Genomic DNA, 12,927 nt, shown 5'->3' on the forward strand with positions numbered 1-12,927 from the left:
GGGCCGTGCGCGGCCGGAAGCGCGTCACGGCGGCCCGGTTCCGGGGCCGGGGGGGGCCGATTACAGAGCGCGGCGGGCGGAGCGCAGCTCCCTCCTGCCGCGGCGGCAGGTGAGCGGCGGCGAGACGCCGGGTCGGGCCCTGCAGTAAGGCCGGGCCCTCGGGGCAGCTGCTTCCGCCGCTCAGAGCGAGCGTTCTGTCTCCCGTGGCCCCGGGGCCGGCAGGCCGCAGAAGGGCTGGGGCGGACTGCTCCCAAAGGCCGGGAGCTATTGTGGTGGGAGGAGGCCGGCGGGGGTGGGCTCCCTTTGCGCTGGCGGTCAGACGCCTCGGTCGGTATCAAGCTGGCGTGGAGCGGCGGCAGGCTTGGGGTCGGGCTTTGGGAAGGTGGGAGCGGGATGCTGGAGGACGTCGGAGAAGGGACCGTGGGCACGGGGCTGTTGCTGCGTCGTGTTGCTGGTGCCACTGGGAGCAAAGGCTTCTGTGGGTCTGATGGTCCAGGTAATGATAACCAAGGACAGGGATGCTGCAGGCGAGAGCGCTTCGGGGAGCGTGCTAGCTTCGGAGAGCTGCCTCTTCACAGCTGCCCTGCTCTGATTCTTTACTCCCTTTTAAAACATCTTCTGACAGCAGTAGGGTGGCCAGCAGGACCAGGCCAGGGATTGTCCCTCTGGACTGGGCACTGGGGAAGCCACACCTCGAATCCTGGATTCAGTTTTGGGCTTCTCACTCCAAGTAGGACATTGAGGGGCAGAAGCTGGCCCGGAGAAGGGCAATGGAGCTGGGAAATGGTCTAGAGAACAGATGTGGTGAGGAGCAGCAGAGGTTCAGCCTGGAGGAAAGCAGGCTGAGGGGAGACCTTCTGGCTCTCTACACTTCCTGAAAGGAGGTTGGAGCCAGGTGGGGTTGGTCTCTTCTCCTAAGGAACATTGGACAGAACAGGAGGAAATGACCTCTAGTTGTGCCAGGGAAGGTTTAGTTTGGACATGAGGAACAATTTCTTCCCTTTGAGGGTTGTCCAGGCCTGGTCCAGGCTGCCCAGGGGTCCCTGTCCCTGGAAGGCTTTCAAAGATGTGGTGCTGAGGGAGATGGTTTAGTGGCACCTGGCAGTGCTGGGTTCATGGTTGGGCTTGATGATCCTAAAGATCTCTTCCAACATCAATGATTCTGTGATTCCATGATCTGTCACCCTCCAGAGAAGGTGCTGGGCCTGTAAGAGAAATTGGCCTGATCCCTAGTGATTTGTCCCCATGCAGAGGTCCCTGGTGGCAGCCATGCAGGCAGAGAGGAAGCATGGATGTCACCTTTCTCCTTGCTTGCAGTGAGCAAATAAATCACTGGGCTGAAGGTTGGGAGCTCCTTTAGAACAACAACAACTTGCAGATGCCAAGGAAGGGTTAAAGAGAGTCCTGGGCTGCTTTCTGCTGAGGTCACCACACTCAAACGATCCTCTTATTGCAGGCAGGCAGATTGCAGCTTGCAGAGTTGCAACATCTGCAGTTGTTTGGTGTTTCAAGGCAGCAGGAATGGCATGCCCCTTGCTTTCTGTGAAGAGGGGTGCTGGAAGGACCAGCACAAGCCTCTTCCAGTGCTTGCTGAGGCTGTGAATGTTCTGGTCCATAAGAAGAGCTGCTCTGTCCCCTTCAGCTGGTGAGGGCAGAACTGCTGGTATAGGCTGCTGGTTTCACTTCTAGCTCCACCTGCCCTCTCATTGTTCATTCTAGAGCTTTAGTGAGGTCAGAGCAACAAGCAGGTTGGTTTGTCTCACTTGAAAATGATAAAGAAAGCCTCTGCTGTGAGGAGGAAGTGGAAGGGGAAGTGAGAGAAGCTTTCTGATGATGGCAGCCTTTCGAGGTCCTGAATGAGCTTTGCCTCCTGCCAGTTTAAGGGCTGAGAGGTTCCCAACCCAGCTGGGCAGGCTGCTGTGGGTGACCCTGCTTGAGCAGTGGGGTTGGAGTGGGTGATCCCCAACCTCCACCACGCTGGGATTTGGGGCTGCATGAGCTCTTTGGGGCAGATGTGCCCAGTGCCTGGCAGGGCTGACCCCCGCGGCAGAAGAGCTCAAGAGGTGGCTGCGGCTGGCGCCGGACGAGGAAGGTCTGGCTGGGCCCTGTGGTCTTCAGGTCCTGAAGCTGCACCACCAGTTCCCTGCTGTGGTAGCTGTCTCTGGAGAGGTCTCCAAGCTGCTTGGTTGCATGGAAATGAGTGTGTGTGATGTCTCCAGCCACAAGGCAGGGCAGGAGATGCGAGGGCAGTCGAGTGTTGAGTGAGAGAGGAGATTGTGGGGGTTTGGAGGGTCAGAAGGCTACTGGAGTCCTTCCTAAGCAGAAAAGAGGCTTATGGACAAGCAGCTGTCAAAGCTGTGAGCTGATGTGTGGTTTCACAGGGGAAATCTTGGCTCTGTCAGTAGCTGAGTGTCATGATACTTGAGCTGATTAAATCTGTCCTTTCAAATGACAGCAGGCTTCTTTGCCCAACCCTGGGGGCTTCATCAGATCAAACTTCTGGCCTTCAAACGCTTGCATGCTGCAGCCTGTCCAGTTTGATACAGATGGGAGGGTGCTGGTTTGCAGAGATGGGGGGCTGCTGAGGATGGTGAGCCTGCCAAGGTGCTGGGTGGCTTTGAGAAGCGCAGACCAGGTGCTTCTGCAGAAGGCTTGGGACTTAAAATGTCTCCAGACCATTAAAAGAGGACATTTGGTGTGACTCTGGGCCAGTGGCAGCTTTTCTCCTTCATTTGATAGCAATCAGAGTCAAAGCCTCATCCTGGAGTCATGTGTTGGGGCTGGTGGGCTTGGTCTGTGTAAGGAGCTGCTGTTTGCAGAGCTCTCAGACCAGTCACTTCCCTTCTGAGCTGGAGCTTGCTGGTCACAGGCAGATGTTTCAATAACAAGCAAGGGAGGGAAAAAAAAACCTTCAAAGGTCAGCTGAGGAGCAACCCAAAAATGTGCTGCTGGCTAGAAACCTGGGTGGAAACCAGGAAGGCTTCCTTGTGGGGTCACTGGGGGAGGAGGGCGTGGAGGTGCCCCAAGGAAAACCTCCTCCTGGAGGTCGTTGTGGGCTTGGTGTGGTTCTGAGGAGAACATGGAAGGGGAAGTGAGAGAAGCTTTCTGGTGATGACATCCTGAATGAGCTGCTGTTAGGCTGAGGGCAGGCTGCTGGGCTGGTGCTGCTGGGCTCTGCCTGGGAGCACAGCTCTGATGGTGGCTGCTTCTCTGCCCAGGTGGTGTGCAGCCATGGCTATCCTCTTCGCCGTGGTGGCCAGGGGCACCACCATCCTCGCCAAGCATGCCTGGTGTGGGGGAAACTTCCTGGAGGTGACGGAGCAGATCCTGGCCAAGATCCCATCGGAGAACAACAAACTCACCTATTCCCATGGCAAGTGAGTCAAGGGGCCTCCTCGGGCTGGGGGGGCTGCAGCAGCCACAGGCTCATGGTGGGATGGGCAGGGGCAGGTGGAAGGCACACTCGGCTCAACAAGGCCTTCTCCACCCCACACTGGGCAGCATAAGCAGGATCTGAGCTCAGCTCAGGCAGTGAGCTGGTACAGAGTCAGGATCTGAGCTCAGCTCAGGCAGTGAGCTGTTACAGAGTCAGGATCTGAGCTCAGCCTGGGCAGTGAGCTGGTACAGAGTCAGGATCTGAGCTCAGCCTGGGCAGTGAGCTGGTACAGAGTCAGGATCTGAGCTCAGCTCAGGCAGTGAGCTGGTACAGAGTCAGGATCTGAGCTCAGCCTGGGCAGTGAGCTGGTACAGAGTCAGGATCTGAGCTCAGCCTGGGCAGTGAGCTGGTACAGAGTTAGGATCTGAGCTCAGCCTGGGCAGTGAGCTGGTACAGAGTCAGGATCTGAGCTCAGCTCAGTGAGCTGGTACAGAGTCAGGATCTGAGCTCAGCTCAGTGAGCTGGTACAGAGTCAGGATCTGAGCTCAGCCTGGGCAGTGAGCTGGTACAGAGTCAGAATCTGAGCTCAGCCCAGGCAGTGAGCTGGTACAGAGTCAGGATCTGAGCTCAGCTCAGGCAGTGAGCTGGTACAGAGTCAGGATCTGAGCTCAGCTCGGGCAGTGAGCTGTTACAGAGTCAGGATCTGAGCTCAGCTCAGGCAGTGAGCTGGTACAGAGTCAGGATCTGAGCTCAGCCTGGGCAGTGAGCTGGTACAGAGTCAGGATCTGAGCTCAGCCTGGGCAGTGAGCTGGTACAGAGTCAGGATCTGAGCTCAGCCTGGGCAGTGAGCTGGTACAGAGTCAGGATCTGAGCTCAGCTCAGGCAGTGAGCTGGTACAGAGTCAGGATCTGAGCTCAGCCTGGGCAGTGAGCTGGTACAGAGTCAGGATCTGAGCTCAGCCTGGGCAGTGAGCTGGTACAGAGTTAGGATCTGAGCTCAGCCTGGGCAGTGAGCTGGTACAGAGTCAGGATCTGAGCTCAGCTCAGTGAGCTGGTACAGAGTCAGGATCTGAGCTCAGCTCAGTGAGCTGGTACAGAGTCAGGATCTGAGCTCAGCCTGGGCAGTGAGCTGGTACAGAGTCAGAATCTGAGCTCAGCCCAGGCAGTGAGCTGGTACAGAGTCAGGATCTGAGCTCAGCTCGGGCAGTGAGCTGGTACAGAGTCAGGATCTGAGCTCAGCTCGGGCAGTGAGCTGGTACAGAGTCAGGATCTGAGCTCAGCTCGGGCAGTGAGCTGGTACAGAGTCAGGATCTGAGCTCAGCTCAGTGAGCTGGTACAGAGTCAGGATCTGAGCTCAGCTCGGGCAGTGAGCTGGTACAGAGTGAGGATCTGAGCTCAGCCTGGGCAGTGAGCTGGTACAGAGTCAGGATCTGAGCTCAGCCTGGGCAGTGAGCTGGTACAGAGTCAGAATCTGAGCTCAGCTCAGGCAGTGAGCTGGTACAGAGTCAGGATCTGAGCTCAGCTCGGGCTGTGAGCTGGTACAGAGTCAGGATCTGAGCTCAGCTCGGGCAGTGAGCTGGTACAGAGTCAGGATCTGAGCTCAGCTCGGGCAGTGAGCTGGTACAGAGTCAGGATCTGAGCTCAGCTCAGTGAGCTGGTACAGAGTCAGGATCTGAGCTCAGCCTGGGCAGTGAGCTGGTACAGAGTCAGGATCTGAGCTCAGCTCAGGCAGTGAGCTGGTACAGAGTCAGGATCTGAGCTCAGCTCAGTGAGCTGGTACAGAGTCAGGATCTGAGCTCAGCCTGGGCAGTGAGCTGGTACAGAGTCAGGATCTGAGCTCAGCTCGGGCAGTGAGCTGGTACAGAGTCAGGATCTGAGCTCAGCCTGGGCAGTGAGCTGGTACAGAGTCAGGATCTGAGCTCAGCTCGGGCTGTGAGCTGGTACAGAGTCAGGATCTGAGCTCAGCTCAGGCAGTGAGCTGGTACAGAGTCAGGATCTGAGCTCAGCCTGGGCAGTGAGCTGGTACAGAGTCAGGATCTGAGCTCAGCCTGGGCAGTGAGCTGGTACAGAGTCAGGATCTGAGCTCAGCTCGGGCAGTGAGCTGGTACAGAGTCAGGATCTGAGCTCAGCTCAGTGAGCTGGTACAGAGTCAGGATCTGAGCTCAGCTCAGTGAGCTGGTACAGAGTCAGGATCTGAGCTCAGCTCGGGCAGTGAGCTGGTACAGAGTCAGGATCTGAGCTCAGCCTGGGCAGTGAGCTGGTACAGAGTCAGAATCTGAGCTCAGCTCGGGCAGTGAGCTGGTACAGAGTCAGGATCTGAGCTCAGCTCAGTGAGCTGGTACAGAGTCAGGATCTGAGCTCAGCTCGGGCAGTGAGCTGGTACAGAGTCAGGATCTGAGCTCAGCTCGGGCAGTGAGCTGGTACAGAGTCAGGATCTGAGCTCAGCTCGGGCAGTGAGCTGGTACAGAGTCAGGATCTGAGCTCAGCTCAGTGAGCTGGTACAGAGTCAGGATCTGAGCTCAGCTCGGGCAGTGAGCTGGTACAGAGTCAGGATTTCTGTGCTCTCACAACTCCCACAGTGAGCTGGAGGGTGCTCAGCTGTGGCTATCAAACTGCTGGAGTCTTTGTGCCATCCCAGACTGGTTTGGGTGAGAAGGGACCCTTGTAGGTCATTCAGATGCCCCAAAAAGTTACTGTTCAGCATGGAATGCTCTGGAGGAGCTGAGGCCAGTGATTCTGCACCATGGAGGTGGCCTCTAACCCAGTGTAGCTTACAAGAATGGGGACACCTCAGCAGGCAGGGCTGAGATGTGTTGGCATCTCTCAGAGGTTCTGTAGAGTAACTGGAACCTGCTCCTCTACTTCTCCAACCCTTGAAGGCCCTGAAAAGTCTTCTAGAAGATTAGTTCCAGCTCCATATGACCTTCTGATTTCTTTCTCTCTTCTCTGCAGCTACCTGTTCCATTACATCTGCCAGGACAGGATCATTTACCTCTGCATCACAGATGATGTAAGTGCTTTGCTCACAGCTGCTCCACACTCACCATGCTTGCACGGTTTGGCTTTTTTATGTCCAAGAAAACCAATAGCTGCTGGAGATCTGAGGTATCTGAGATGCCTTTTACCCCTTTGGGACCTACTGCTTGTGTTCTCCTTTGGCTTTAAAGGCTAAACCTGGAACTCAAATGTTAACCTCAGAAAGTTTTGAGGTTGAGTTCTTGGTTTCACCTAAGCCTGGAACTTAAATGCCTGTGAATAGTTGGCTTTGAGGTTAAGTCCTTGGTTTCATCTAAACCTGGAACCCAGATGCCCATGAAGTTGGCTTTGAGGTTAAGTCCTTGGTTTCACCTAAACCTGGAACCCAGATACCCATGAAGCTGGCTTTGAGGTTAAGTCCTTGGTTTCACCTAAACCTGGAACCCAGATGCCCATGAAGCTGGCTTTGAGGTTAAGTCCTTGGTTTCACCTAAACCTGGAACCCAGATGCCCATGAAGCTGGCTTTGAGGTTAAGTTCTTGGTTTCACCTAAGCCTGGAACCCAGATGCCTGTGAATAGTTGGCTTTGAGGTTAAGTCCTTGGTTTCAACTCATTATTTTTTCTCCCATGGAAACCCCAGTGCAGCAGAACCTGGCTGCAGAGGCAGGACTTGAGCTGTGTAACTCCGTTCTGGCTGTGCTGGAGCATAAATTTCTCCCTGCCTGGAAGAAGTTACCGGACACAGAGGTGGAGCTGTGGATAGCCCTGTAAGGTCCAGTGCCAACCAGTGTCCAGGAAGCTGAGGCTGAAAGCTGGCTGCTGCTCAAAGCCCAGCAGTTAAATCCCATCATGTCACAGCACTGTTCCTGTGCAGAGCTGATAGCTGTAGCTCCTCAACACCTGGCTGGGTGCCCTGTACAGAGTACAGAATTAACCAGATTGGAGGAGACCTTTGAGATCATCAAGTCCAACAAGCCCTATGAGGAGAGGCTGAGGGAGCTGGGGTTGCTTAGCCTGGAGGAGAGGAGGCTCAGAGGAGACCTTATTGCTCTCTACAAGTACCTGAAGGGAGGTTGGAGCCTGGAGGGGGTTGGTCTCTTCTCCCAGGCAAGCAGCAACAGAACAAGAGGACACAGTCTCAAGCTGTGCCAGGGGAGGTTTAGGCTGGAGGTTAGGAAGTAGTTCTTCATAGAGAGAGAGATTGGCCATTGGGATGTGCTGCCTAGGGAGGTGGTGGAGTCACCATCCCTGGAGGTGTTTAGGAGGAGACTGGATGGGGTGCTTGGTGCCATGGTTGAGTTGATCAGATGGTGTTGGGTGATAGGTTGGACTTGATGATCTCAAAGGTCTCTTCCAACCTGGTTTATTCTATTCTATTCCTATTCTATTCTGTCACCCAACACCATCTAATCAACTAGACACCATTCCTTGACCTGACACAGCTCTGGATGTCTTCTGCTCTCTTCCTTCCAGGACTTTGAACGCTCCAGAGCCTTCAACTTCCTGAATGAAATCAAGAAGAGGTTTCAGACCACCTACGGCTCGAGAGCACAGACAGCCCTCCCCTATGCCATGAACAGCGAGTTCTCCAGTGTCTTGGCTGCACAGCTGGTGAGATCTGCTTCTCCCCACGGGTTCTCCTTGTGCCTTCTCACTGTGCTGAGCCTGGGTGTGAAGCCCAGGGAGTGGGAGCTCTCCTGGCACCCAGCCTGCAGCTGGGTCACCTCACTGTGGGTTGGGGTTAGCAGTGCTAACTGTTTGTAGCGGGTGGGTGTGCTGGGGGTTAGGCCTTCATGGTCATGCTGGAAATCACAGAACTACAGGCTTGAAGGGGTTGGGAGGGACCTTCTGGAGAACACCCAGTCCAACCCCCCTGCTCAAGCAGGGGCACCCACAGCAGCTTGCCCAAGATCACAGTGGCCAGGTGGGATTGGAAGCTCTCCAGAGAGGGAGACTCCACAACCTCTCTGGGCAGCCTGCTCCAGGGATGGTGAAGGTGAGGAGAAGAGTTTAAATAGTGTGAGGCTGAGGGTGAAACCAGTCAACCCAGTGGTCAGCTTTGATAGCATGCCAGTTCTGCACCTTCTGAAGAAAGAACCTCTGAGGAGAAGGTTCCAAGGTGCTGCTGCATTCCGAGGATCATGAGATGAGGATGTGGATGCTGTTGGTGTTGGACCTCTTGCTTCCTGTTTGTTAGGAATGGATGAAAATCAAACACTGGAAAGAGAATTGGGGGGTTAAGTAGCTGTGTGGGTGGTCACGAAGTAGAGAAGCTGTGCTTTAGTCCTGGCCTCTGCTGTCAGTCTCCTCAGATGGCCGCTTACCCAAACAGAGATGCTTCCAGAAGGCCCTGAGTCTTCAGAAGCTGCAGGTTTAGAGGAAAGGAGCTGCTTTTTCCTGTCTGGAGGAGCTGAAGTACAACACAGGAGGTCCTTGTTTTCATCAACTCTTTGTCTGTTACAGAAATACCACTCAGAGAGCAAAGGCCCTGACCAGGTGGCAGAGACACAAGCCCAGATCGATGAACTGAAAGGCATCATGGTTCGGAACATAGGTACTGGGCTTCCCCTGGTGCCACACCTGGCCCGTGGGGTGGGACACCGTTGTCTGGCTATGTCTGACAGGCTGGGAAGTGCTTGTCATGGCCATCAGGGAATGGTGTCTTAATCCACCCCCCTGCAGCCAGCAGGGACACTGCAACTAGAGCAGGGTGCTCAGAGCCCCAACCAACCTGACCTGCAGTGGTGCCAGGGATGGGGCATCTCCCACCTCTCTGGGTAGCCTGGGCCAGGCTTTCACTATCCCCAGTGTCAAACATTTCTTTTCCCCTGTCTGAATCTCCCTCTTTGAGTCCAAACCATCCCCCCTTGTCCTGTCACAACAGGCCCTGCTTAGAAGTCTGTCCCCAGCTGTCTGATTGACTCCTTGAAGTTTTGTAAGGCCACCAGAAGGTCTCTCTGGAGCCTTCTTTTCCCGAGGCTGAGCAAGCCCAACTCTCTCAGCTTGGCCTCCTGGCAGAGGGCTTCTGGCCCTCCCATCATTGCTGTGGCTTCTGGCCCTGCTCCAACAGCCCCATGTCTGTGCTGTGCTGAGGACTCCAGAGCTGGCCCCAGCACTGCAGGTGGGGTCTCAGCAGAGAGGAGCAGAGGAGCAGGATCCCCTCCCTCCACCTGCTGCCCAGGCTGCTGGGGAATCATCCCAGAACAGGGGTGGCTCCTGGCCAGCTTCTCACCCACTCAGTATCTAAAAGGCCACTGCCAGGAGCTCCTGCCTCGCAGCTGGGGTGGGTATGGGAAGCCCTCTTTTGGCACTGAGGTTCTGCCTACACATGTGGGGGGGTTGTGTCTTTCTGCAGACCTCGTGGCCCAGAGAGGAGAGAAGCTGGAGCTGCTGATCGACAAAACAGAGAACCTGGTGGATTCGGTAGGTCTGGGGGACAGCCTGGAAATGGAGCCACAGGCAGCTGTCATGTCTCTGCTCCCCATCTCCTGCCCCCAAGCAGGAAACCCCCTCTTTATCTGGAGTTAGTGGTTCTGGAGGAGATAACTCCCTGGTTTGGGGTTAGTGGGGAGGTAGAGGCTGGGGAGGAGCCTTGCTGAGCTCCTGGGGCTGCAGCAGGCTCAGGGAGGAATTGGATGTTGTGCTTTCTCTTCTAGTCAGTCACTTTCAAAACCACCAGCAGGAACCTTGCCAGAGCCATGTGTATGAAGAACCTCAAGCTTACCATCGTCATCATCATCGTATCCATTGTAAGTATGGAGCACAGCAACCTTGGGCTCTCAACTCAGGCTGCTGCTGTGGTCAGACCTGGGTGTGCTCAGCTCTGAAACAAGAGTCCTGCGGGAGGGCAGCTTCTCTTGTTGAGGCAAGAGGAAAAGCTTGTTACAAAGTTCTGCCTGGCTTCAGAGTGACTGTCATGAGCCTTGCCACCTCCACCAGAAGAGAGGTTTCATGGCTGCCCTCTCTCTCAGGGCTTTGTAGGCCTCAGTCCTGTTGGTATCTCATTACTTAACTCTGGAGAAGCCTTTTTTTTGACCAGCCTGTAGTAGAATCCAGCAGTGCTAACATGAGGGTGCTGAGTAGTTGTGGCTTAGATATGTGAGGTCCTTTGTTACCACCAGATTCTCCTTCATGTTCTCCTGGAGAACATCTCTCATTCTTACAGACTTACAGAGTGGTTTGGGTTGGAAGGGACCTTCAAGATCATCCAGTTCCAACCCCCCTGCCATGGGCAGGGACACCTCCCCCTAGAGCAGATTGCTCAAGGCCTCATCCAACCTTGAACACCTCCAGGGAGGGGCATCCATGACCTCCCTGGGCAACCTGTTCCCGTGTCTCCCTACCCTCACTGCAAAGAGTTTCTCATGTGGGAGGAAGAGCTGCTGGCACCAAGTCTTGTGTGTGAGACACTCACTGTTTGGGGTTTGATAACCTGGTGGTTCCATGCTTGTGTTTGCAGCTGGCTGCTGCTGGAAGCTCACTCTCAACTGAGGTGACTCCTTTTGCTTTCACCAGGTCATCATCTACATCATCCTGTCAGCTGCCTGTGGTGGGCTTGCTTGGCCAAGCTGTGTGCAGAAGTAACTGGAGGCAGCTGGTGCTGGTCACTTGGAGAAGAGAATCCCAGGAGTGTGAAGAAGCAACCTACAGGATAACTCTTAATCTTTTCACTACTGACACCTTCTCATCCTTTCATCCCTCCAGGACTTCAGACTTTTTTTGCCTTATCACCCCCACCAGGCCCAGCTGGTGGCTGCTTCCCCGCAGCTGTAACCTCAAGGATGGGCTGGGTTCAAATTACTTGAAGGGATTTTTTGTTGTTTCTTTTTCCCTTGTCCCATCTCCAACCTTCTCAGCTGGATCCATCCAGGAGGAGGTCCTCTGATCCATCTGGAGGGTTAGGTGCATGCTCCTCGGGGCGGCTTTGCACTTCCACCTCAGCGTGCAAGTGGAGAAGAGTTCTGCTGGCAGATGTCCTGCTGCCTGTGAGGTTGGTGGTGGAGGGTGGTGCAGAGGGGTTGAGCCAAGCTGACAGTGATGGCTGGAAATGAATTTCCACTTACTCCAAGTGTTGGAGATCCAGGCCCTCTCCATGACTGGCCTCACGTGCTTCTGTGGCACATCAGTGGGGTGAGGTTGGAAGTGGAACGATGCTGGTAGTAAGGAGGAGAACAGCCTGGCTTAGTGCACTGTAAGAGGGAGATGCTGCCCCTGTAGGAGACTTCTCTCTTCCTGGAGGTCCTTCTGGAGGAGTTGGGTCCCCTCAGTGTTTTGAAGTGGCTGCTCTTCATCTTCACTTTTTCCTCATCTCCAACCCCCTTAATTCCTGGCTCAGTGGAATCAGCCCATGAGATGGTTATGTAGAGTCAAGGTTGCAGTGATGAATCTACTTTCTCACCTGTCCTTTCTCCTCCTCTTCCTCCTCCTCCTCTTCTTCTGGGGGTGGACTAAAATGGATACTAATGATCTCACTTGCTAAGGTGACACTGGGGGCCAATCTGTGTGTCTGGCTTGAGGAGGTGGCAGGGGTCTGCCGCTTGTGCTGCTCTGCAGGGGGGTGTGGCAAAGGAGAGAAGGGGCAGAGGGGTGGAGTCGGTGGGTGATCATCTTGCAGGCTGAAGAAAGGCTCCACCAGAGGGGGTAGCCAGACAGAAAAACCAAACCCGAGGCTGATAACCAAATGTGGGAGCAGGGATGGTGGTGAGGTGCTGCTGGCAGAGGACAGGTCCTGCTTTGCCTGCTCCTGGAGGCTGTGGACACCATTTGTGTCTCAGGTCTCTCCTGGCTGTGATTGTCCTGTACCTCACAGGTTTCTTTCCAAGAGAAGAAACAGAAACAAGTGAAATCTCACCAAGCAGCAGGTGGTCCACAAAGCAAGCTGCAGCTTGGTGGCCCAGGGAGGTGGCTTCTGACAGTGGGTAGAAGCTGCTGAGGCTAGAAGCTCAGTTTGGTGACTGACCTCCACTGTGTGGTTGGTGCCAGCACAGCACAGGCAGGATGAGGACATGAGCCTGCTGCTCCCTCCCGTAGGTTACACCATCCCTGGAGATCTCCAGAGGGAGTTGGATCAGGTTTCTAAGAGAATTGCTCAGTGGAGTTGTCTCTCTTAGGCTGGAGTTCAAGTAAGGGCTGTCAGATCATGCTGGGCAGCAAGTGTGGGTGGGTGTGGTGGGTGTGGTGGTCGCCAGCCTCTGTTTCTCTCCGTGTTCATTGAATGTACAGCTCAGAGCAGGGTCTGCTCCCGCTGAGCTCCTGCAGCCCCCCAAGGCCAGTGTAGGATGGTGCATGTTGTAGGGATTGCCTATGTTCCTATGGTCCTTCCTGTCCTCTGTTGTCTTCTGTACAAAGACCTTTTTAAAGACAAGGCTTCCTTTCCTTTTGAAGGACGCACTGAGGCGGTGGTGTACAAAGATTTGATTTCAATAAAACGATTGTACAGAGCCTGAGCTGCTGGGCCTTGCACATCTGGGACAGGACCTGGGGCTGGGGGGCAGCAGTGGCTGGAGAGGAGCCAGGGGGTGCCCAGGTGGCCTGGATCAGCAAGGGTGTGGGCAGCAGAAGGGCAGGGAGTGCCC

The 12,927-nt window shown here is 55.0% G+C and overlaps 1 protein-coding gene across 2 annotated transcripts; it reads left to right on the forward strand.

The window, feature by feature from the left end:
- The first annotated feature begins 36 nt into the window (after positions 1-36).
- Positions 37-12,798, forward strand: VAMP7 (vesicle associated membrane protein 7). Of its 2 annotated transcripts, none has more exons than XM_068151915.1 (8): positions 37-109; positions 3,219-3,377; positions 6,328-6,385; positions 7,826-7,963; positions 8,816-8,906; positions 9,708-9,775; positions 10,009-10,101; positions 10,868-12,798. In XM_068151915.1, exons 2-8 carry the CDS (start codon positions 3,232-3,234, stop codon positions 10,934-10,936), a joined length of 663 nt encoding a protein of 220 aa, XP_068008016.1. In that variant the 5' UTR covers positions 37-109; positions 3,219-3,231; the 3' UTR covers positions 10,937-12,798. The 2 variants fall into 2 exon arrangements, with proteins under 2 accessions (XP_068008016.1, XP_068008017.1); XM_068151916.1 differs by lacking the exon at positions 37-109 and adding an exon at positions 437-496.
- The last annotated feature ends 129 nt before the right edge of the window (positions 12,799-12,927 follow it).

The sequence above is a fragment of the Melanerpes formicivorus genome, unplaced genomic scaffold (assembly GCF_026170545.1).
Source record: "Melanerpes formicivorus ecotype bairdi unplaced genomic scaffold, bMelFor1.0.p_v2 SCAF_22, whole genome shotgun sequence".
In the NCBI taxonomy this organism is placed as follows: Eukaryota; Metazoa; Chordata; class Aves; order Piciformes; family Picidae; genus Melanerpes; species Melanerpes formicivorus.